Source organism: Scyliorhinus canicula, chromosome 10 (genome assembly GCF_902713615.1).
Source record: "Scyliorhinus canicula chromosome 10, sScyCan1.1, whole genome shotgun sequence".
Lineage (NCBI taxonomy): Eukaryota > Metazoa > Chordata > Chondrichthyes > Carcharhiniformes > Scyliorhinidae > Scyliorhinus > Scyliorhinus canicula.
Genome location: NC_052155.1, coordinates 191,325,341 through 191,349,767, shown reverse-complemented (window position 1 = coordinate 191,349,767; position 24,427 = coordinate 191,325,341). Strand labels below are relative to the sequence as shown.

The following is a 24,427-nucleotide window of genomic DNA, read 5'->3' as shown; positions in this document are numbered from 1 at the left end:
ATCAAGGATCGAATTTTACTTCAAGGTTATTCAAAGAAGTTATAGATATCTTAGGAATAAAACAATTTAAATCAACTGCGTACCATCCAGAATTGCAGGGAGCGTTAGAAAAGTGGCATCAGACATTAAAGACAATGTTGAGGGCGTATTGTCAAGATTATCCAGAGGATTGGAATAAAGGAATCCCATTCGTATTGTTTGCAATTAGGGATGCACCCAATGAGTCAACCAAATTTAGTCCTTTTGAACTAATTTTTGGTCATGACGTAAGAGGACCACTTAAATTGATCAAAGAAAAATTGGTGGGTGAGAAATCGGAAATTATTGGATTATGTGTCAAATTTTAGGGAACGATTAAATAGAGCACGTGAATTGGCTGGACAACATTTGAAAGTTGCACAAAATGTGATGAAACGGTTAGCGGACAGGAAATCCAAAGTTCGTAGTTTTGCCAGTGCAGATAAAGTTTTTGTGTTGTTACCAGTGGTAGGTGAGCCTTTAAAAGCTAGGTTTTGTGGACCGTATCAGATTGAAAGGAAATTAAGTGAGGTGAATTATGTGGTAAAAACACCAGATAGGAGGAAGACTCACCGAGTGTCTCATGTGAATATGCTTAAAAGATACTTTGAAAGGGAATGAGAGAAAAAGGAGGTTTTAATGATTCTAACTCAAAGTGACGAACCAAATCCAGATGACTGTGAATTTGACATACCTCAAATTAAATTGGAAAATGAGGATGTTCTTAAAAATTGGGATGAATTGTTAAGTTACCTTCCAGAGGAAAAACAAACTGACCTGAAAGAGTTATTGAAACATGGGCAAGTTTGTAGAGATAAATTGGGAAGTACTAATATGGCTATACATGATGTAGATGTGGGAAATGCTGTTCTATCAAACAACATCCATATAGACTTAATCCGTTGAAATTTGCACAGGTTAACAGAGAGATTGAGAGTATGCTTTAAAATGGCACAATTGAAGAGTGTTGCAGCCAATGGAGCTCACCCATAGTGATGGTACCTAAACCAGATGGCATCCAACAGTTGTGGACTATCGAAAGGTGAAAGGAAATGAAAATCGCTTATTGTCGCGAGAACAAAGAACAAAGAAAATTACAGCACAGGAACAGGCCCTTCGGCCTTCCCAGCCTGCGCCGATCCAGATCCTTTATCTAAACCTGTCTCCTATTTTCCAAGGTCTACTTCCCTCTGTTCCCGCCCGTTCAAATACCTGTTTCGATGCCTCTTAAATGATGCTATCGTGCCCTCCTCTACCACCTCCGCTGGTAAAGCGCTCCAGGCACCCACCACCCTCTGCGTAAAAAACTTTCCACGCACATCTCCCTTAAACTTTCCCCCTCTCACCTTGAAATCGTGACCCCTTGTAACTGACACCCCCACTCTTGGAAAAAGCGTGTTGCTATCCACCCTGTCCATACCTCTCATAATTTTGTATACCTCAATCAGGTCCCCCCTCAACCTCCGTCTTTCCAATGAAAACAATCCTAATCTACTCAACCTTTCTTCATAGCTAGCACCCTCCATACCAGGCAACATCCTGGTGAACCTCCTCTGCACCCTCTCCAAAGCATCCACATCCTTCTGGTAATGTGGCGACGAGAACTGCACGCAGTATTCCAAATGTGGCCTAACCAAAGTCCTATACAACTATAACATGACCTGCCTACTCTTGTACTCAATACCCCGTCCAATGAAGGCAAGCATGCTGTATGCCTTCTTGACCACTCTATCAACCTGCGTTGCCACCTTCAGGGTACAATGGACCTGAACTCCCAGATCTCTCTGTACATCAATTTTCCCCAGGACCCTTCCATTGACCATATAGTCCGCTCTTGAATTTGATCTTCCAAAATGCATCACCTCACATTTGCCTGGATTGAACTCCATCTGCCATCTCTCTGCCCAACTCTCCAATCTATCTATATTTTGTTGTATTCTCTGACAGCCCTCCTCGCTATCTGCAACTCCACCAATCTTAGTATCATCTGCAAACTTGCTAATCAGACCACCTATACCTTTCTCTAGGTCATTTATGTAGATCACAAACAACAGTGGTCCGAGCACGGATCCCTGTGGAACACCACTAGTCACCCTTCTCCATTTTGAGACACTCCCTTCCACCTCTACTCTCTGTCTCCTGTCGCCCAGCCAGTTCTTTATCCATCTAGCTAGTACACCCTGAACCCCATGCGACTTCACTTTTGCCATCAGCCTGCCATGGGAAACCTTATCAAACGCCTTACTAAAGTCCATGTATATGACATCTACAGCCCTACCCTCATCAATTAACTTTGTCACTTCCTCAAAGAATTCTATTAGGTTTGTAAGACATGACCTTCCCTGCACAAAACCATGCTGCCTATCACTGATAAGTCTATTTTCTTCCAGATGTGAATAGATCCTATCCCTCAGTATCTTCTCCAACAGTTTGCCTACCACTGACGTCAATCTCACAGGTCTGTAATTCCATGGATTATCCCTGCTACCCTTCTTAAACAAAGGGACAACATTAGCAATTCTTCAGTCCTCCGGGACCTCACCCGTGCTCAAGGATGCTGCAAAGATATCTGTTAAGGCCCCAGCTATTTCGACCCTCGCTTCCCTCAGGAACCTGGGATAGATCCCATCCGGTCCTGGGGACTTGTCCACCTTAATGTCTTTTAGAATACCCAAAACTTCCCCTTTCCGTATGACAACTTGACCTAGAGTATTTAAACACCCATCCCTAGCCTCAACATCCGTCTTGTCCCTCTCCTTTGTGAATACCGATGCAAAGTACTCATTAAGAATCTCACCCATTTCCTCTGAGTCCACACATAAATTCCCTCTCTTGTTTTTGAGTGGGCCAATCCTTTCCCTAGTTACCCTCTTGCTCCTTACATACGAATAAAAGGCTTTGGGATTTTCCTTAACCCTGTTAGCCAAAGATATTTCATGACCCCTTTTAGCCCTTTTTATTGCGCGTTTGAGATTTGTCCTACTTTCCCGATATTCCTCCAAAGCTTCATCAGTTTTGAGTCGCCTCGATCTTACATATGCTTCCTTTTTCATCTTAGCTAGTCTCACAATTTCACCCGTCATCCATGGTTCCCTAATCTTGCCATTTCTATCTCTCATTTTCACAGGGACATGTCTGTCCTGCACTCTAATCAACCTTTCATTAAAAGACTCCCACATTTCAAATGTGGATTTACCCTTAAACAGCTGCTCCCAATCCACATTCCCTAGCTCCTGCCGAATTTTGTTATACTCTGCCTTTCCCCAATTTAGCACTCTTCCTTTCGGACCACTCTTGTCCTTGTCAATGAGTATTCTAAAACTTACGAAATTGTGATCGCTATTCTCAAAGTAATCACCGACTGAAACATCAACCACCTGGCCAGGATCATTCCCCAATACCAGGTCCAGTATGTCCCCTTCCTGAGTTGGACTATTTACATACTGCTCTAAAAAACTCTCCTGGATGCTCCTTACAAACTCTGCTCCATCTACGCCTCCAACACTACACGAATCCCATTCAATGTTGGGGAAGTTAAAATTTCCCATCACAACCACCCTATTGCTCCTACATTTTTCTATAATCTGTCTGCATATTTGTTCCTCTACTTCATGCTCGCTTTTGGGAGGCCTGTAGTAAAGTCCCAACAATGTTACTGCACCCTTGCTATTTCTTAGCTCCACCCATATTGCCTCAGTGCTCGAATCCTCTATCGTGCTCTCTGACAAGCAATGCAACTCCTCCACCCCTTCTACCTCCCTCTCTATCCCTCCTGAAGCATCTATACCCTGGGATATTCAGTTGCCAGTCCTGCCCTTCCCTCAACCAAGTCTCAGTAATACCAATAACATCATATTCCCAGGTACTGATCCAAGCCCTAAATTCATCTGCCTTACCTGCTACACTTCTCGCATTAAAAAAAATGCACCTCAGACCACCTGTCCCTTTGCGTTCATCATCTCTTCCCTGTCTACTCTTCCCCTTAGTCACATGGATTTTATTATCTCGTTACCTTACCGGCTTTAGTTGCTGCTTCTTTACTGACCTCTAACTTCCTAATCTGGTTCCCATCCCCCTGCCACATTAGTTTAAAACCTCCCCAACAGTGTTAGCAAAAGCACCCCCTAGGACATTGGTTCCAGTCCTGCCCAGGTGTAGACCATCCGGTTTGTAATGGTCCCACCGCTCCCAGAACCGGTTCCAATGTCCCAAAAATCTGAACCCCTCCCTCCTGCACAATCTCTCAAGCCACGTATTCATTCTGACTATTCTTGAATTTCTACTCTGACTGTCCCGTGGCACTGGTAGCAATCCTGAGATTACTACCTGTGAGGTCCTACTTTTTAACTTATCTCCTAACTCCCTAAATTCTGATTGTAGGACCTCATCCCTTTTTTTACCTATACCGTTGGTGCCTATATGCACCATGACAACTGGCTGTTCACCCTCCCCCATTAGTATGTCCTGCAGCCGATCGGAGACATCCCTGACCCGAGCACCCGGGAGGCAACATACCATTCGGGAGTCTCGTTTTCGACCACAGAAACGCCTGTCTACTCCCCTTACAATTGAATTCCCTATGACTACAGCCCTGCCAGTCTTTCTCCCGCCCTTCTGTGCAGCAGAGCCAGCCACGGTGCCATGAGCCTGGCTACTACTACCTTCCCCTGGTGAGTCATCTCCCCCAACAGTATCCAAAACGGTATACCTGTTTTGGAGGGAGATGACCGCAGGGGACAGCTGCACTGCCTTCCTTCTCTTTCTCTGCCTTTTGGTCATCCATTCCCTGTCTCCATCACCAATTCTAATCTGCGGTGTGACCAACTTCAATGAAGTTACTGTGAAAAGCCTCTAGTCGCCACATTCCGGCGCCTGTCCGGGGAGACTGGTACGGGAATCGAACCGTGCTGCTAGCCTGCTTGGTCTGCTTTAAAAGCCAGCGATTTAGCCGAGTGAGCTAAACCAGCCCCTAGTGAGCTAAACCAGCCAGTTACAAGAACGGACTCTTACCCTACCCCACGTTTGAAGGATTGCATTGAGAAAGTGGGACAAACTGCTTTTATTTCCAACTTCCAGACATGGAAAGAACATTTAAAACATCGTATGGAGCTCTTCGATCGACTTCAGGAGGCAGGTTTGGTGAAGCCCAAATCACTTTCCTTTAGGAGTTTCCGATACCCTCAAGATGAAGGGAAATAATGCGATCTCTCAGCATGAATGAATTTGATCGAATCTTTGTGCAAAAGATTTGTAGCGTGGTTGCTCCACTGATGGAATTGCTGAAGAAACGTTAAAAAATTCAATGGACAGGGGACTTTCAACAGTCATTTAACTGCCTTAAAGCTGTGATCACCAATGCTCCTGTATTGGAGAATTGCAAGGGGCTCTTCTGGTCAGATTGAACTAAAGTATCTGATTCTAAAGAAAAATGCTGAGGAGTAGAGGAATGGATGGATCGTGCAGAGACTTTCTTGTTCAAAGAGACTGTCAATCGAGAAGTTATCGGTTTGAGGAAGAAGAACGGGAAAAATAGATTATATTATTATGCCTGTTTGCGGTGAGGAGGTCTTGTTCAAACTTGTGCATGAAGATGTTGGCGTATTGAGGTGAGAATTTGGTCCCCATGGCTGTTGCGTGTGTCTGGATGAAGAACTTGTTGTCGAAGGTGAAGACGTTGTGATCCAGAATGAAGCGGATGATCGCCGCCATCTCCACATCTTTTCTTAATGACAAGGATGCAATTCTCTCATCTAAAAACATAATGAAAGGCTATTTCTGGTATCATTTAGATTTATTGTCACTTGTACCGAGGTACAGTGAAAAGTATTGTTCTGTGTACAGTCCAGGCAGATTGTTCCATACATGAAAAATCATAGGACATACGATAAATACACAATGTAAAAACATGAACATCTTCGTGAATTTAAAGTACTAGTTAACATGTTGCTGGTTTTTAAGGTTTTTAAAATTCCTCAACGTCAACAAGTAGACATTTAAAATTTGTTTATGTTACAGTGGTCCAATATTGGTGTTAGTTTTGATGAGAGACAATGCAATAAAACATTGGAGGAGCTTACTGGGACCTCATGATCTCGAGACAGCAAAGGAGGAATATCCATTAAGGTAGAATATTTGATCAGATGATTTTATGTTTTGTACCAATGACAAATGGGCTGAATTATATGAGGCACCAGATTTCCTGTTGAGCAGGATAGTATGCCAAGAGGAACCCTGATGTGGGGATGCTGGCGTTGGACTGGGGTGGGCACAGTAAGAAGTCTTACAACACCAGGTTAAAGTCCAACAGGTGTGTTTCGAATCACTAGCTTTCGGAGCACTGCTCCTTCCTCAGGTGATTCTCATAGCTCCGAAAGCTAGTGATTTGAAACACATCTGTTGGACTTTAACCTGGTGTTGTGAGAGCAACCCTGATCAGGACTTTGTTCCACTTCTGTGGCGGGATTCTCCGACCCCCCCCCGTCCGGAGAATGGCGGGGGCCGGCACGACGCTATGGACCCCGGGGCTGCCCGTATTCTCCAGGCCGGATGGACCATGTCGGCGTAAATCAAAACACCTATATAACGGCGTCAACCAGTGCTGATGGTTGACGCCATACAGCGTGGAGGTAGGTCACGACGTGGGGGATGGCCGCAGGAGAAGTGACGGCGTGGCCGCAGTCTGTGTGTGTGGGGGAGGGGTGTGTGTGTGTGGGGGGGCTCTGTGGGGGGGGGGGGGGGGGGGGGGCTGGGGTTGAGTGCCGGGGAGGGGGGGGGGTGAGAGCGAGTGCCAGGGAGGGGAGGTGAGTGCCGGGGAGGGGGGGTGAGTCCTGGGGAGGGGGTAGAGAGCCGGGGAGGGGGGGGCAGAGCGAGTGCCGGAGAGGGGGGGGGTGAGGGGGGGGAGTGCAGGGGAGGGGAGGGGGAGAGAGCGAGGGCCGGGGAGGGGGGCGAGTGCCGGAGAGAGGGGGGGTGAGTGCCGGGGAGTGGGGGGGCTGAGTGCCGGGGAAGGGGGGAGAGCGAGGGCCGGGGGGGGGGGTGAAGTGCGGGGAGGGGGGGCGAGGGCAAGGGCAAGGGAGGTCATCCACCTGGCCAGGTGCCATCCTCCAACAGTCGAGCCCATGCAGCCCCTGGCACATGGCCGCGGGGGAGGGGGGGTACGGACAATGATGACATGTTGACGTTGCCCCCCCTCCCCCGCCCGCAGGCCGTCATGTTTTCTGATCAGCCAGCGATGTTGGCCACCGTGGCGGCAGCCGCTATTCTACATGTTGCCCTGGAGGAGGAGGCGGAGGTATGTGCCAGAGTGGGGCGCAGGCTGCCACAGCGGTGCAGGCTGCCGCAGAGGAGCATGCCACAGAGGGGCAGGTGGCAGCCGCCCAGGCTGGAGGGCCACCCACCCGACAGAACAAGGAGGAGGAGGAGGAGCAGGGGGAGCACGAAGAGGAGGAGGAGCACGAGGAGAGGGAGGAGGACGTTGTGGCGCCACGGCAACGTAGACGCCGGAGGAGGTCCTGTGTGTACCGGCCCCATTCGTCGTACCAGGACCTCATGGACCGGGATTGCAGGAGGAGACTCCGGATGAGCTGAGAAACCGTGGCACACATCTGCCACCTGCTGGCACCGCGTGGCACTGGGGGAAGACACCCTCTCCCCGTGTCCGTCAAGGTTACGGTGGTCCTGAACTTTTATGCCCCGGGGTCATTCCAGGCGGCGAGTGGGGACCTGTCCGGCATCTCGCAGACATCGGTGCACCGGTGCTTCCAGGCAGTGACAGACAACGTTTGTGCCATTGCGGACCGCTACATCTGATTCCCTGTGGACCGGGCGAGCCAGGATGCCCGGGCCTTGGGCTTCTCTGCTGTGGCTGGTTTTCGCATGGTCCAGGGCGTGATCGATGGGATGCACGTCGCCATGCGGCCATCTGCAGATAACAGGACTGTGTTCACCAATAGGAAGGGGACCTACTCCATGATCAGTTTCAAATTCCTAGGGGTGCACATCACCAAAAATCTATCCTGGTCCACTCACGTCGACGCTATCACCAAGTAAGCACAACAGCGCCTATAATTCCTCAGGAAACTAAGGAAATTCGGCATGTCCACATTAACCCTTACCAACTTTTACAGATGCACCATAGAAAGCATCCTATCTGGCTGCATCACAGCCTGATATGGGAACTGCTCGGTCCAGGACGGCAAGAAACTTCAGAGAGTCGTGAACACCGCCCAGTCCATCACACGAACCTGCCTCCCATCCATTGACTCCATCTACACCTCCCGCTGCCGGGGGAAAGCGGGCAGCATAATCAAGGATCCCTCCCACCCGGCTTACTCACTCTTCCAACGTCTTCCATCGGGCAGGAGATACAGAAGTCTGAGGACACGCACGAACAGACTCAAAAACAGCTTCTTCCCCACTGTCACCAGACTCCTAAATGACCCTCTTATGGTCAGACCTCATTAACACTACATCCTGTATGCTTCATCCGATGCCAATGCTTATGTAGTTACATTGTATATCTTGTGTTGCCCTATTATGTATTTTCTTGTATTTTCCTGAATTTTGTTTAATTCCCTTTTCTTCCCATGTACTGAATGATCTGTTGAGCTGCTTGCAGAAAAATACTTTTCACTGTACCTCGGTACACGTGACAATAAACAAATACAATCCAATACAATCCAACATCCAGGTGGTCTGCGCGACCACCGCATGATTATCCTGCACGTCTGCGCCCGGTACCCGGGAAGTGTTGGGGCAGATGGGCTGGACATGGGTGGGTGGCTGCCCACCATTACCGGCTTGGCCAGCGGGCACGGGACAGGCTAATAGCCGCCCGGTTTACTGACTAGGGGGCGTGGAAATCGGCGAGTATGGCCACATACTGCACACCCTCCGACCACCCTCACCCACCCAACACCCTCACCCACTCACCCACCCAGCAAGCACCAACACCCTCACCCCCCCCCCCCCCCCCACCCACCAACCACACCCACCCCACCTGCATGCACACCACCCCTCCATTGCAGATCCAACTGCGGCACGACGGGCCGGGCTCACACGGTCGCCGGTGTAAGCTTGTCTATTACAGGCCATGGAGGATGATGACGACACACTCTGCGATGAGCTCCTGGCTCCACATCGTTGGACAATGCCTGACCCATGGCCACAGTACCACCATCCACCCGGACCATCCACCCGGACCATCCCTGCGGCCGTGACACTGCAGAGCACAGTCCTGTCGTCTGCCCGGGGGGGATGGCGAGGGCGACCCGGGGGAGGGGAGCCACACTCACCTGTAAGACCACCCCTCACACACACTGGCGCTCAACGTACATGACACCCCCGCACGCTTTGGACAGAGCACAAAGGCAGCTTCTGTAGGTGTGAAAGTGATTTGAATAACAAACAGTCCATACACGTGCCCTCGCCCCAAAAACTCGTCTGTGCCCTGCACCCGTGCCACCTTACTCAGTGTCTAATTGTTTGGACTTACGGGCCCTTTGACTACATCTAGGTGGTTCACCAGACGGTACGGCAGAACTGGAGGTGGACTCTTGCGATTCCTGCCCTGTGATTCGGGATCCCTTTGACGGCCGTTTCCTGGGGCGGCCCGGCCTGGATGGGCCAGGTTACGGCTTGGGCCACTGGGATGGCGAGCTGCCAGCCTGTCCTGCCCGTTGCCCACCCGATGCACCTGGGACCGAAGTGCTGCAGTGTTCCGGGACCTCCCCTACGGGGGGACCCGGGGCAGGCTTCAGCACCTCCTTCTCCCTCGGGATGCCCAATGGCCCCCGGGCTTCTACATGGGTCGGGGGTGCGAACGGACTGGCCATCCGATGCCCCCCCAACACCTGGTGCTGCCAGTCCTGGAGCCCCATGCTGGCATCGACAAGGGTCTGCAGGTTTGCAGCCATGGAGCTCAGGGAGTTGGCCATCCCTGTCAGTGTCTGGGCGATGCCGGCCAGCACCTGGGCAATGGTGCCGATGCCCTCAGCGATGGACTGCTGGGACTGCTCCATGGCCTGCTGAGACTGGGCCACGGTGTTGAAAGCCTCTGCCATCTGCCGCTGGCTCTGGCTCATGGCTTCCTGTGAGAGGGAAGCCATGTCCTGGGCCACACACGCCACCTTCACGGAATGCCCCGGGCCTCGCATCCTGCTCCCCATGTCTGACACCGTCGCACCCATTGTCTCCACCGCGGACGCCACCCATGTGGTTTCGGCCTGGGTGGCACGCACAAACCGGCAGCACTCCCAGCTCCTGGACACCGGCGCACTCCTCCACCTGCGCCTGCAGCTGCTGGAAGCCAGCCGTCATCCTCTTCCTTCATCCCAGGTTTGGTGGCTGCTTCGGGTCTATGGGTGGGTGTGGTAACTCCAGGAACCCGGGACCCGTCTGGGCGGCAGATGGTTGCTTGCGCCAGGATGCCCTCCGACCTCCTGGCCCCTCTGCTGCTCCTATCTCCACCTGCTGTACCGGTACGGCTGTGTTGTGCGCACCAGTGAGTGTACCAGACGCCTCATCACTAAAGTGCCCACCCGAGGTGAGTATCTCTGCGATGGTGGAGGGTGTTGGTGACAGCAGTGGCATTGTGCCGTGAGCATCGTCCGACTCAGAGTCCATGGTCCCCTGGGGTGGCGTTTCATCTCCACCTGTCCACTGTGTGTCAGTGTCCTGTATTTCGGTGTCATGTGTGACGGTGTCCTGGGTAGGGCTGTCCTCAGTAGTGGTGTCCTGGGTAGTGGGTGTCCTGGGTAGGGGTGTCTTGGGTAGGGGTGTCTTGGGTAGGGCTGTCCTGGGTAGTGGTGTCCTGGGTCAGGGTCTCCTGGGTAGGCGTATCCTGGATAGTGGGGCCCTGGGTAGGGGAGTCCCTGGTTAGTGGTCTCCTGGGTAGTGGTGTCCTGGCTCGGCTGCGACGGGGGCTTGTGGCTGCTCCCCTCGTCGTTGGGTGTCACACGCCTGCGTCTCCGTGCCCGCACGAGACAGGAACGTCGTATCCCTGTTGCTCCGGATCTCTCCCTCTCTCGTGGCCGCCCTGGATAGGGGGGAAGAAGGATATGGGGGATATGGGGAGGGGGATATGGGGAGGGGCAATATGGGGGAGGGGATATGGGGAGAGGGGATATGGGGGTGGGCGATATGGCGGAGGGGGGATATGGGAGGAGGGATATGGGGGAGGGGGAATATGGGGGAGGGGGTATATGGGGAGGGGGATATGGGGGAAGAAGGATATGGGAAATGGGGAGGGGGATATGGGGAGGGGGATATGGGGGAAAGGGGGATATGGGGAGGGGGCATATGTGGGAGGGGGATATGGGGAGGAGGGATATGGGGGAGGGGGATATGGGGGAGGGGGGTGCCAGTTCCAGGGCCCTTTTCTCATGAACGGTGAGTGGTCTCTCATCAACTGGGCCCCCTCCAGTCCTCTCACGCTCCCTGTTGTTGTGCGCACGTATCTCCTGCGGGGTGGGTGGATGGCAGGGGTAAAGGGCAAACAGTGTTAGACAGGTATATGAATGCACGCCAGCGGTTACGCGTACATTGGCAGAGGTGCGCAGCACATTAGGGTTAGGGTTGGGTTAGCGTTAGGGTTGGGTGCATCTGGGGGTGTGCCGCTCATCGGCGGGGTGGGGGGGTACTCACCCTGGCTGCCCGGACGAGGTCGTTCACCTTCTTGTGGGACTGGGTGCCTCTGCTTGGTGTCACAGCCACAGCGCTGATGGCCTCTGCCACCTCCCTCCACAGGCGCCGGCTGAGGCGTGGGGCGGCCATGTCCATGGTACAGAGCCTCCCTCCTCTCCTCTACTGCAACCAGGAGCACAGCTCGATGTCGTGCTCCTGGAACCTCGGGGCTGCGTGGCGGTGGCCATCTTAGCGGTTCTTCTGGGGGGGGGGGGATGGGGGGGCGCGTCTTTTGTGCTGTGACGCTGTTGATGACGCTGCTAGCCCATTTGGGCCCGGAGACTTTGCGCCGTTTGTGGGGGCCCGATGCCAGAGTGATCCGCGTCGTTTTTGGCGCCGGGTCCCGGCCATCACGTAGGTTTTCGGAGAATCCCGCTCCTTGTCTTTCTTCCTTTAATTTAAGTAGTACCTGAGACATTCTTTTTGCCCCAACTCCCTGATTTTTGGAGTTTCTTTGTTCTTTTGGGAAGTCTGGGCCAATCCATCTTACAACTAATTCACAAATGATTTCTGTTCTATGGTGGCCCCTGGTTGCTAACCTAGTTTTCTTTGGAACCCTGTTTGCTTTCATTTCATTAACCCTCATGACCATGCATGCATCTAAACCAAACTGAAGTCATTCACCATTTCAAATATAGAAACACAAAATTAGACTTAAAGCAATGCCTTATTTCTCATACCCACAAATACAAAAATAGATTATTTGAAACTACCTCTGTTTCCTGACATAGCAAACTGGTTCTCCAGGTCTAGTCTTGTGTACACAGTGGTTTCTATTAGCTCTAATCAGTCATCACGCTATCTGCTTGGAGATATTGCCAGTTCAACACTACTCAGTACTCAGTAGCTGTCTTCTGGGAGATCTAAGCAGTTACCACCTTACAAAGGTTTTAGAGTTTTCTAAATGTGTTCCTTCCCTTTGATCTCACTACCTTCTATTGTTTCATACAATCTCTCGGAAGTTCCCTTTTCCCAGATCAAACTCCTTTCTATTACTTTATAGCTCCTATATTTTGCTCATATTTTCCTATAACTCACCCTATCTTTGCCTCACTTATGACAACACACTTCAAAACAACTCCTTATGTTCCTATTGGTTCCTTCTGTCCATTAACATATCAACCCCTTTCTTTTATACCTTCTTACTGAGGTTGACCTTTGTAGTCTATCTTTTATTCCAATTACACCAATCACACCCTCACCTTCCTGTGTTCTATTATGCGAAATATAATACTGATATTACCGGCGGGACCTCGGCATTGAAGGGTCGGGTGGCGTACTGGGGGGGGGGGGGGGGGGGGGGGGGGGGGGGGGGGGGGAGGGGAGGTCTGACCACGGGAGAGGCCGTCCGATGTGGCCTGGCCCCTGATCGGGGCCCACCGATCGGCGGGCAGGCCTCTCTGGCTGGGGCCTCCTTTCCTACCTACCGGTCCCTGTAGCCCTGCGCCATGATGCGTCAGGGCCGGCGTGTTGAAGGAGGGCACTGCACATGCGCGCATTGGCGCCAGCACCACTGCGCATGCGCGGATCCTGTGGCGCCCAGTTCGCGCTGGGATCAGCAGCTGGAGCGGGGCGAATTAGTCCTGGCAGCAGCCCGTTCACGCCGTCGTAAAATGCCGTTTATGACACGTGGACACACTGCCGCGGGATTAGAGAACATTATTCTTCCTCGTTTTTCTGACACGTCAGCTGGTGCATTCAACATGGCAACACCTCTACCCAATTCCACTCCCCAATTAATCACGATTCTTTTTATATGGCATAAATTGTTATTTTCTCCCTATACTGGTATTCTTGTGAAATGCCCTAATAAGAAGAAAAGCTTCAACATGTCAATAATATTCAAGTTCGGGCAGCACGGTGGCCTAGTGGTTAGCACAACCGCCTCACGGCGCTGAGGTCCCAGATTCGATCCCGGCTCTGGGTCACTGTCCGTGTGGAGTTTGCACATATTCTCCCCGTGTCTGCGTGGGTTTTGCTTCCACAACCCAAAAATGTGCAGAGTAGGTGGATTGGCCACGCTAAATTGTCCCTTAATTGGAAAAAATAATTGGGTAATCTAAATTTATAGAGGAAAAAAAAATAATATTCAAGTTCTGTACGACCAAACGGCAACCTCTGGATTATTACCTAAGTGATGCGCGATCAGTAACTACTGAAACGAAGGAGTAGTCCGAATTGAAGGCTTTAATCTATGTTTCCCCAGCAGCTCGAGTACAGAAAGAAGGATGGCTGCTGGGAAACACGGGTTCTTATACCCCGCCTCATTGGGCGGAGCTACCTTACGCCGTGATCAATGAAAAGGCAAACATTTGGGCCATTGAGCAGCGAGCCTTCTCCACCAATGGTAGCTCACATTCCCAGGTACCGTAGTACCTCGAGTCATACTACCACACTAAGTACATTGGCATAAAACAAATCAGATTGAGAAATGAATCTGTGGCTCAAAGACTGCTGTGGGAGAAACGAGGCACTGGCGCCAGTACTGAGGAAAGTGGGGGCTGTACCATTGAGACTGTCTACACCTGAACTGTCCTGAAACCAATGTTCTTGCAAGCTTCATAACTAGGGGAAGTAGAGAAGGTTTTAAACTTAATGGAGGGACAAGGGATCAAATTTGAGATGATGTGGTAAGAGTAGTCACATGGTGTGATTTTGAGCCTGCATTAGCAGGATCGGCGACATGGCTTCAAAATCTGAAGAGAATCAGAAAATGCAAATCTCGCCGGCGAGATAATTTCTGATCATCAATCCCCCTTGCTGACAGAGGAAGGTGAAAAATGCCGTAGGAGCCCAGGAACTTCATTTTAATATGTTAGCACATAATTAACCAGCATTCACTCAAGGACGCTCCCCCTCACTGAATATTCAATGGGTGTCAGCGTGACGTCATGCCAGAGGCATTACAACAGTTTTATATCAATGTGAACCCGGTGACTTCACCTCTGAAAAGGGCGGCATGGTAGCATAGTGTTTAGCACTGTTGCTTCACAGCTCCAGGGTACCAGGTTTGATTCCCGGCTTGGTTCACTGTCTGTGCGGAGTCTGAACGTTCTCCCCGTGTGTGCGTAGGTTTCCTCCGGGTGCTCTGGTTTCCTCCTACAGGCTAAAGATGTGCAGGGTAGGTGGATTGGACATGCTAAATTGCCCTTAGTGTCCAAAAATAAAGGTAAATGGGGCTTACTGGGTTACGGGGATAGGGTAGAGATGTGGGCTTGAGGCAGGTGCTCTTTGTAAGGGCTGGCTCAGACTCGATGGGCCAAATTGCCTCTTTCTGCACTGTAAATTCTATGATTCTATGATATTGGAGGTGAGCGCTCAGGTCAAGCTCACCTTCTTGAAGCCAGTCACAGAGGGGGCAGAGAGGTCACGGGGGACCCAGAAAAGTTCAACTCGGGGCTGGTGGGGTTAGTATTGCCGTTTTCAGGGGAGGGGTCGCGTGCAGGCTTTACCTTTCCTGCATGTTGAGATGCTCCTTGGTTTAAAGGGGTCTTGTGGCTGCCATGTAGGCAGTGCTTCCTGTATCCTCCTTTCTGGGCTTGTGTCAATATCACTGCTGAGAGAGTCCTTCCAGAGTAGGAACTGGAAAGTGGTTGGGAGGAGGTGATTACAGAGGGTCAGCATGGGGGTGACCGTGAGGTTCTAAGGTGGGGTCCCGTGAGAGGCCAGGCTGCAAGGCCAGAGTGGGGACTCAGGAAAGCGGTGCTCCCCTGCCTCAGGAGGGCGGAAGGCCCTCTCAAAGGGATTTGGGTGACACGACTGCTGTGAGATTGGAACACCACACAGGCAGCAGTGTGAGGGGAAGGGTAAAACCCTGCAAGGAAGATCAAGGCCACTGGTTATGGAGGTATGACTGACAGGGATTAGTGTCAGGACAGAAGACTGCAGATGGATGGATAGTTTAATCTGCTGCCCTTGTGAATATTTTGTTTATTAAACGGTAAATATTACAGTGGACAAAACATTTACAGCACCCGAAGAGACGTTGTGCCACTCACACACAGGCATCATTGCACCACAGAAAGCATTACAAGCATAAGACCACAGTAGTGGTTACACAAAGAAAATCAAATACATATTAAAACAGTAAATAGGCAACAACACAAGGTCAGCAGCAGGCCACAAGAGCGTTTCTGCAATACCCTCATCAAGGTGTCCATTTGGGCCAATCAGGCTCACGCTCCCCCACCTGTAGTTCCCAGGGGCAGAGTCCCAGCAGTGAAAAAAAATATACCGGACAGTCACACGATGCCTGGTGTGCGGGAGCAGAGACCGTTCTAACCTCAGTGGCAAGACATCACACAGCATCCTTTTCCACTCCAGGCCACAGAATCAGAGACGGCGGCAGCAAACGAACCCTCGACCTCCAGGCCGAGGACATCGGACAGACAACAGTACATTAATACAGCAGCAATTGGCAAAACAATCCAATGTCCCGCCTGGTCAGTCTGCCCATTGCTGTCATCAGGTCAGTCCGCCCCGACCGGATCCTCACTCCAGGCCACGGCAACGGAATAGACAACAGCAAACACACATATGGCCTACGGGCATCGATGGCCCACCAACGGGACGAGCAGTGATCACCACTTGCAACATACGGAAGGTCACCAAGCACAAATGAAAAAGGAAATGGAGGGACAAAGCTAAAGGGGGGTGGGGGGACCCTAATAGGGCACTGCCTAAACTATCCAGAGAAGCACCAAAACTAAATCCCAATCAAAATGTCGTAGAGTTCCCGGAGTCCCCCCAAGGGGACATGGGAAACTGGGGTGGGATTCTCCGATAATCGGCGCAGATGGCCGGATCCCGGCGCCAAAAACGCGCGAAGCACTCCGGCGTGCGGGGCCACCCAAAAGTCGTAAATTCTCCGGCCCAGAATGGGCTAGCAGCGGCGTGACGACATTTGCGACGGTGTCACCCGTCACGGACGCGCGGCATCATTGACACCGGTGGCATGAGTGACGCAGCACAACAGAACGCCCCACCCCCGGAGATCCGTTAAAATGGCCGGCCCGCGCAGCGTCGAGGTTCCAGGAGCAGGACATTGAAGCGCTCCTGGACGCAGTGGAGCAGAGGAGGGAGGCTCTGTACCCCGGACATGGCCGCAGGGACGCACCACGCCTCAGCCGGCACCTGCGGAAGGAGGTGGCAGAGGCCGTCAGCGCCGTAGCAGTAACACCAAGGACAGGCGCCCAGTGCCACCAGAAGGTCAATGACCTAGTCAGGGCAGCCAGGGTGAGTACCCCCCCCCCCCCCCCCCCCACCTCCGATAGGCGGCCTAGCCCTAGGTGCAACTGACATGGCTGCAACCACCCATGCAGTCTGCAGTGGCAGGATGGGTTGTGCACCTCTGCCAACATACACACAACCGCTGGTCTGCATGTATATCTCTGCCTAGCGCTGTTACCCTTTATCCCTTCCACCCACCCGCCCCCCCCCCCCCCCCCCCCCCCCCCCCCACCACAGGAGAAGCGTGCACAGAACAACCGGGAGCCTGAGAGGACCGGGTGGGGGGGTCCACCTGAACTGCGACCACTCACCGTTCATGAAGAGAGGTCCCTGGAACTCGCAGGCGGACCCGAGGACCGGGAGGTTACGGATGCAGAGGTTAGGGGCGCACCACCAAGTGAGACCCCCCATGGCCTGCCCCCTTCCCCCATATCGCCCTTCCCCCTTCCCCCATATTCCCCTTCCCCCATATCCCCTTCCCCCATATCCCACTTCCCCAAATCCCCCATATCATCCTTCCCCCCCATATCCCCATCCCCCATATCCCCTGTCATAGTCACCACTGTTGTATATATCGCATATGAAGTGTATTACGGTAAGGCTCCTGTACTACAGGTAGTGGGTAGATCCCTGCCTGCTGGCTCCGCCCAGTAGGCGGAGTATAAATGTGTGGGTTGTCCGAGCTGCAGCAATTTCGGCAGCAGCTGCGGGAGGCTACACATCTCTGCGTAATAAAGCCTTGATTACACTCTACTCTCGTCATCGTAATTGATAGTGCATCATCCCCCTTTCCCCATATCCTCCTTGCCCCCATCCCCATCTGCATGTCGAACCATGCATGCTATATTGTATATTGCAGGACCAAAGGTCAACGCAGCCGTCCCCGCGGATGCCGACCGCCCCCAGGACGATCCAGGGCGGCCACGAGCCAGGGACAGACCCGGAGCACCAGGGAGGCGACGCCCCCATCTCGTGCGTGTGCGGCGATGCTGGTGGGCCAGACCCAACGACGAGGGGGGCAGCCATAGGGACAGACCCCCATTGCAGCTGACCCAGGACACACCTACCTTGCTGATCCAGCCTCAGCAGACAATGGCCCAATCTCTGCAGGCAGTGGCCCAGTCTCAGGACACACCTACCCAGGACACACCTACCCAGGACACTAACGCACAGGACACTGACACACACGACACTGACACACAGGGGACGACGGATGGACAAGAACCACCACTCCAGGGAACCATGGACTTTGGGTCGGATGAGGAGCATGACACTATGCCACTGCTATCTCCCACACCCTCTACCATCGCAGAGACACTTACCTCGGTTGGGTACTTTAGCCATGAGGCATCTGGTACACTAATTGGTGCACACAACACAGCCGTCCCAGTGCTGTGGGCGGTCGAAGGGCACCCTGGTGCAAGCAACCATCTGCCGCCCAGACGGGTCCCGGGTTCCTGGAGTTACCTCACCCACCCATAGACCCGGTGCAGTCACGGACCAAGGGACGATCGAAGGGGGTGACGGCCGGCTTGCGGCAGCTGCAGACGCAGGTGGAGGAGTCCACCCGTGCGCAGGAGCAGGGAGTGGTTCCGGTCATACCTGCCACCCAGGCCGAAATCGTAAGGATGACGTCCGCGGTGGAGGCAAGGGGGGTGACGGTGTCAGGCATGGGGAGCAGTATGCAACTCCTGGGGCTTTCCGTGCAGGCGGCGTCTGTGGCCCAGGACATGGCTGCCCTCTCACAGGGAGCCAGAGCCAGCAGCAGATCGCAGAGACGCTCTATGCCGTGGCCCAGTCTCGGCAAGCAATGGCGCAGTCTCAGCAGGCAATGACCCAGTCTCTGCAGGCAGTGGCTCAGTCTCTGCGGGCAGTGGCTCAGTCTCAGCAGGCCATGGCGCAGTCCCAGCAGGCAATGGGGCAGTCCCAGCAGGCAATGGCGCAGTCCCAGCAGGCAATGACCCAGTCTCTGCAGGCAGTGGCTCAGTCTCTGCAGGCAATGGCCCAGTCTCTGCAGGCAGTGGCTCAGTCTCAGCAGGCAGTGGCTCAGTCTCTGCGGGCAGTGGCTCAGTCTCAGCAGGCAATGGCCCAGTCTCAGCAGGCCATGGCGCAGTCCCAGCAGGCAATGGCGCAGTCCCAGCAGGCATGACCCAGTCTCTGCAGGCAGTGGCCCAGTCTCTGCAGGCAGTGGCTCAGTCTCTGCAGGCAGTGGCTCAGTCTCAGCAGGCAATGACCCAGTCCCAGCAGGCAATGACCCAGTCTCAGCAGGCAATGACCCAGTCTCTGCAGGCAGTGGCCCAGTCTCTGCAGGCAGTGACTCAGTCTCAGCAGGCAATGGCCCAGTCTCAGCAGACAGTGGCTCAGTCTCAGCAGGCAGTGGCTCAGTCTCAGCAGGCAGTGGCTCAGTCTCTGCAGGCAGTGGCTCAGTCTCAGCAGGCAATGACCCAGTCTCTGCAGGCAGTGGCTCAGTCTCTGCAGGCAGTGGCTCAGTCTCAGCAGGCAGTGGCTCAGTCTCAGCAGGCCATCGCTGAGGGCATCGGCGCCATTGCCCAGGTGCCGGCTGGCATCGCCCAGACAGACAGGGATGGCCAACTCCCTGAGCTCCATGGTTACAAACTTGCAGACCCTTGTTGATATCTGGCCGGGCCCCCAGGACTGGCAGCGCTAGGTGTCGGGGGGGGGGGGGGCGTCGGATGATCTGTTTGTTCGCATCCCCGACCAATGTAGAGGCCCGGGGGCCATTGGGCACCCCGAGGGAGGAGGAGGTGCTGAGGCCCGTTCCGGGACCCCCTGTAGGGGAGGTCCCGGAACACCGCGACACCTCGGACTCCCCCCCCCTTCCATCCCAGGTGCATCGGGTGGGGAATGGGCAGGACAGGCTGGCAGCTCGCCATCCCAGTCGCCCGAGCCGCAGCCTGGCCATCCAGGCTGGGCCGCCCCAGGAAACGGCCGCCAAAGGGATCCCGAGTCAGAGGGCAGGAATCACAGGAGTCCACCTCCAGTTCTGCTGTACCGTCTGGGGAACCACCTAGACGTTGTCAAAGGGCCCGTAAGGCCAAACAATTAGACACGGAGTAAGTTGGCACGGTCCAGGGCACAGATTAGTTTATCGGAGCTACGGCACATGTATGAACTGTTTGTTATTAAAATCACTTTCACTCCTGCAGGAGCTGCCTTTGTGCTCTGCCCGATGCGTGTGGGGGTGTGGTGTGAGGTGAGCGCCAGTGTGTGAGTGAGGGGTGATAGAACGTCGGCCTCAGGTGAGTGTGCCCCCCTCCCCCTTGGTCGCCCTCACCATCCCCCCGGGCAGATGACAGGACCGTGCGCTGCTGTGTCACGGCCGCATGCAGGGACGGTCCGGGTGGAGTGTGCTACTGTGGCCATGGGTCAGGCATTGTCCAACGATGTAGAGCCGAGAGCTCAGCGCAGAGCAGGTTGTCATCCTCCTCCATGGCCTGCAATAGACATGCTTCCACCGGCGACCGTGTCAGCCCCGCCCCTTGTGCCGCAGGTGGATGTGCAATGGAGGGGTGGTATGCATGGGGGGGGGGATGAGGATGGTTGGTGGTGGGTGGGTGGGTGGGGTGAGGGTGGTCGGCTGGTGCCATGGTGTGCAGTCTGTGCCCATGCTCGGCGATTCCCACGCCCCCCCCCCAGCCCATGAACCGGGCGGCTATCAGCCTGTCCCGTGCTCGCTGGCCCAGCCGGTAACGGTGGGCAGCCTCCCGTCCATTTCCAACCCATCTGTCCTGACCATTGCCCCCATCCTCCTCATCTGCAAAGGTCTGTGCCTCGTCTTGCTGCTCCTCCACTTCCCCCTCTACCTGCAGCACATCGCCCCTCTGCTGGGCTATATTGTATAGGACACAGCACACCACAACGATGCGCCCGACCCTATCTGACGAGTACTGGAGGGCACCTCCAGAGCGGTCCAGGCACCTGAAACGCATCTTCAGCAGCCCAAAGCACCTCTCTATCACACCCCTGGTCACTGCATGGGCATCGTAGCCGATCTCCGTGTCAGTCTGTGGCCTCCGTATAGGCGTCATCAGCCACGACCGCAACGAGTAACCCCTGTCGCCGAGCAACAAGCCCCTCAGCCGGGCGGGGCGTCCATCGAACATGGTGGGGATGAAAGATTGCACCAATACGAATGAGTCATGTACACTGCCCGGGTACCGGGCGCAGACGTGCAGGACCATCATGCAGTGGTCACAGACCACCTGAATGTTCATGGAATAGGTCCCCTTCCTATTCGTGAACACGGCCTTGTTATCCACAGGTGGCCGCAAGGCAACGTGCATCCCATCAATCGCCCACTGGACCATGGGCATCCTGGCCACGGCAGTGAAGCGCGCTGCCCGGGCATCCTGGCAGGCCTGGTGCACAGGGAACTGGATGTAGCGGTCCACAATGGCATATAGGGCGCCTGTCACTGCACGGATGCACCGGTGCACCGATGCCTGCGAGATGCCGGACAGGTCCCCACTCAGCGCCTGGAATGACCCCGTGGCATAAAAGTTTCAGGGCCACCGTAACCTTGATGGCCACGGGAGAGGGTGTTCTCCTCCAGTGCCACGCGGTGCCAGATGTGCCATCAGGCTGCAGATATGGGCGACGGCTTCCTGGTTCATTCTGAGTCTCCTCCTGCATGCCTGGTCCTTGAGGTCCTAGTATGACGAGCGGGGCAGGTACACATGGAGCCTCATCGGGCATGTCCGTCACCGTGGCACCACCACCTCCTCGTCCTCCTCCTCGTCCTGTCGTGCGGGGCGGCCCACCAGCCTGGGCGGCTGCTACCTGCCTCCCTGGCACGCTCCTCTGCGGCAGCCTCTGCCTCGTCAGTCACTGCCTCTGCGGCAGCCTCCGCCGCCTCCCTGGCACACTGCTCCACAGCCTCCGCCCCCTCCCTGGCACACTCCTCTGCGGCAGCCTCCGCCCCCTCCCTGGCACCCTCCTCTGCGGCAGCCTCCGCCCCCTCCCTGGCACACTCCTCTGCGGCAGCCTCCGCCGCTTCCCTGGCACGCTCCTCTGCGGCAGCCTCCGCCCCCTCCCTGGCACACTCCTCTGCGGCAGCCTCTGCCGCCTCCCTGGCACACTCCTCTGCGGCAGCCTCCGCCGCCTCCCTGGCACACTCCTGCTCTCCCAGGGCAACATGTAGAAGTGCGGATCCCGCCACGGCGGCCAACATTGCTGGGTGATCACCAAACATAACGGCCTGGAGGGGATGGGGGCTGGGGGGTAGGGGACATGGACGACATGTCATCATCATCCTCCCCCCCCCCCCCCCCCCCCCCCCGGCAGCCAGGTGCCATGGGCTGCATGGTCGCGACTGTTGGAAGCTGGCACCTGGCCAGGCTGACAACCTCCCCAAACCCACCCCTCCCTGGCACTCGCCCTCTCCTCCCCAACATTCCCCCTTCCCCCTCCCCGGCACTCGCCCTCCTCCCCGGCACTCGCCCTCTCCTCCCTGACACTCCCCTCCCCCCTCCCTGGCACTCCCCCCCCCCCCCCCACCGGCATTCGTCCCTGCTCCTTCTGCCTGGCACTCGCTCTCCCCTCTCCACCTCCTCCACCTCCACACCCTCCCCATTCCACACAGCCCCCCACTCCACACCCCACCCCCACTCCACACAACCCCCACCACTCCGCACACACCGCCCCACTCCACATCCCCCCCACTCCACACAAACCCCCCCACTCCACACACAACCCCCCCATTCCACACACACCCCCCCCCCATTCCACACCCGCACCCCCCCTCCTCACCAACTGCTGTCGCGCCGTCACTTCTCCTGCGGCCACCTACGTACCTCCTTCCTGGCCGGCGTCAACCTCACAACTGGTTGACACCGATAAATAGGCAGTTTAATTTACGCCAACGTGACCTGTTCGGCCAGGAGATTTTGTGCGGCCCCGGGGCCCCATCGTTGCGCCGGTCCTTGCCATTCTCCGAGGCAGGCGGCGCGATTCGCATCGGCATGATTTTTTGGCTGCCGGAGAATTTGGCAGTCGGCAGGGGCTGGATTCATACCGACCCCCGGCGATTCTCCGACCCGGTGGGGGGGGGTTGGAGAATCCTGCCCCCAGTGTCGGTACAAGTGAGCCCTCCTCACTGCAGAGAGCCTCAAATACACCCTCTACACCCGCCACCGAACAGCTGACGTCCTCCGGACAGTGCCATCTAGACCAGAGTCCTTCGCCACATTGAGTGTGGCAGACGGCACGGGCCCACCAACTAAGCATGGGCCTGCCTCAATGTCACCACCAGGATCATCAACACATGGGTTCCTCTTGGGCTTCTGGGCTGGAGGGAGATGGTGGCGCGGACCCCGGCTCTGCACCTGCTCCACCCCCGATACCAATCACCAGAAGGTCCCACAAACAACTCTAGGGTAGTGGCTGAGGCACCTGACATCAGCAGTTGGGACTCAGGAGGAAGGGGGCCTTACATGGCATTACCTTCCCAGAACTTTAGCAGCAGGCTGCCCCTCGCCTCCCCCGCTAGCCTTTAAAAAATGGACGAGTCCGGGGTGCTAAATTGCACCGGGCAGAGCGAACTCTCGGGGGTCCCAGTCCACACCCTGCCCCAAAGCATCCTTCTGGGGGGGCAGCGATAACATTGGGGCTTTTCTTGCCATCCTCTTGCCTCTTTTCCTTCGGGGCTGGGCGCAATGTTGAGGGGAATGAATCAGGGCGTCACCTACACCTCACCGGAGGAGGAGGGGATAAAATATTTCCCCCCGAGTGATGCGGTTTGCGGGGAGAGGGTCACGCATCGGGGAGACCTCTGTCCCTGGGGGCCTCCCTGATCTGTCCCCTCTTTCCTCGATGTTCCGCCTCCGCATTTGTGGCCAGAGCAAAGCGCCCTCCGGTTCAGGTCGCGCACCTCACTGCCGCCACTCAGGTGCCCACGAGAATCGTCGGCTGGCCAGACATAGATGACGAAACGTCGACGGACTGGTATTGTTGGGTGACGACGGGGTGGGACATAATGGCACCACCCGAGCCAGTATTCAGGGGTATCGACATCTGACCGCTGTCTAACTGTCCTGTTTGTCTTCTTCTGTACCTTCCGGCCATGCGTCTGCTCCCTCACCTCCACACCGGCAGCGAGGTGTCGCTATGTGCCCCCCCCCCCCCCCCCCCACCCCACCCGATTGCAGAGCCAGTGGAGGGAGAGAGGGTAGCACACCAGCTGCAGCCATCTTGGTGCTTTCAGCAGTCGTGTAGGGGACTGATGTTTTGACAGATGTGCCCCATCCCCTTGCAAGCGTGGTACTGCACGCCATTCATGGACCAGAAGACATGAAGGGTCGCCCCTTGGTCGGGGACCACAAAGCCCCCTTCTCAAACCTCCTCCCGGGCCGGAAGGAGAAGGTCCCGGATCCAAGCAGGAGTGGCACCACCCCAGACCTAACCTCTCCAGACAGATGGAGGTGGGGGAGGAGGGGTTTCATGGGGAGGCAGGGCTGGACATTCGACAGGATCACCTTATCGG

General features: G+C 55.0%; 1 protein-coding gene across 1 annotated transcript in view; it reads left to right on the top strand.

The window, feature by feature from the left end:
* Positions 1 to 24,427, top strand: part of LOC119972875 (thioredoxin domain-containing protein 3-like) — a 224,582-nt gene that overhangs the window by 131,831 nt on the left and 68,324 nt on the right. Inside the window, exon 13 of the mRNA XM_038810402.1 lies at positions 6,034 to 6,141. Coding sequence (XP_038666330.1) covers positions 6,034 to 6,141 — 108 coding nt within the window. The remainder of the gene's footprint in view (positions 1 to 6,033; positions 6,142 to 24,427) is intronic.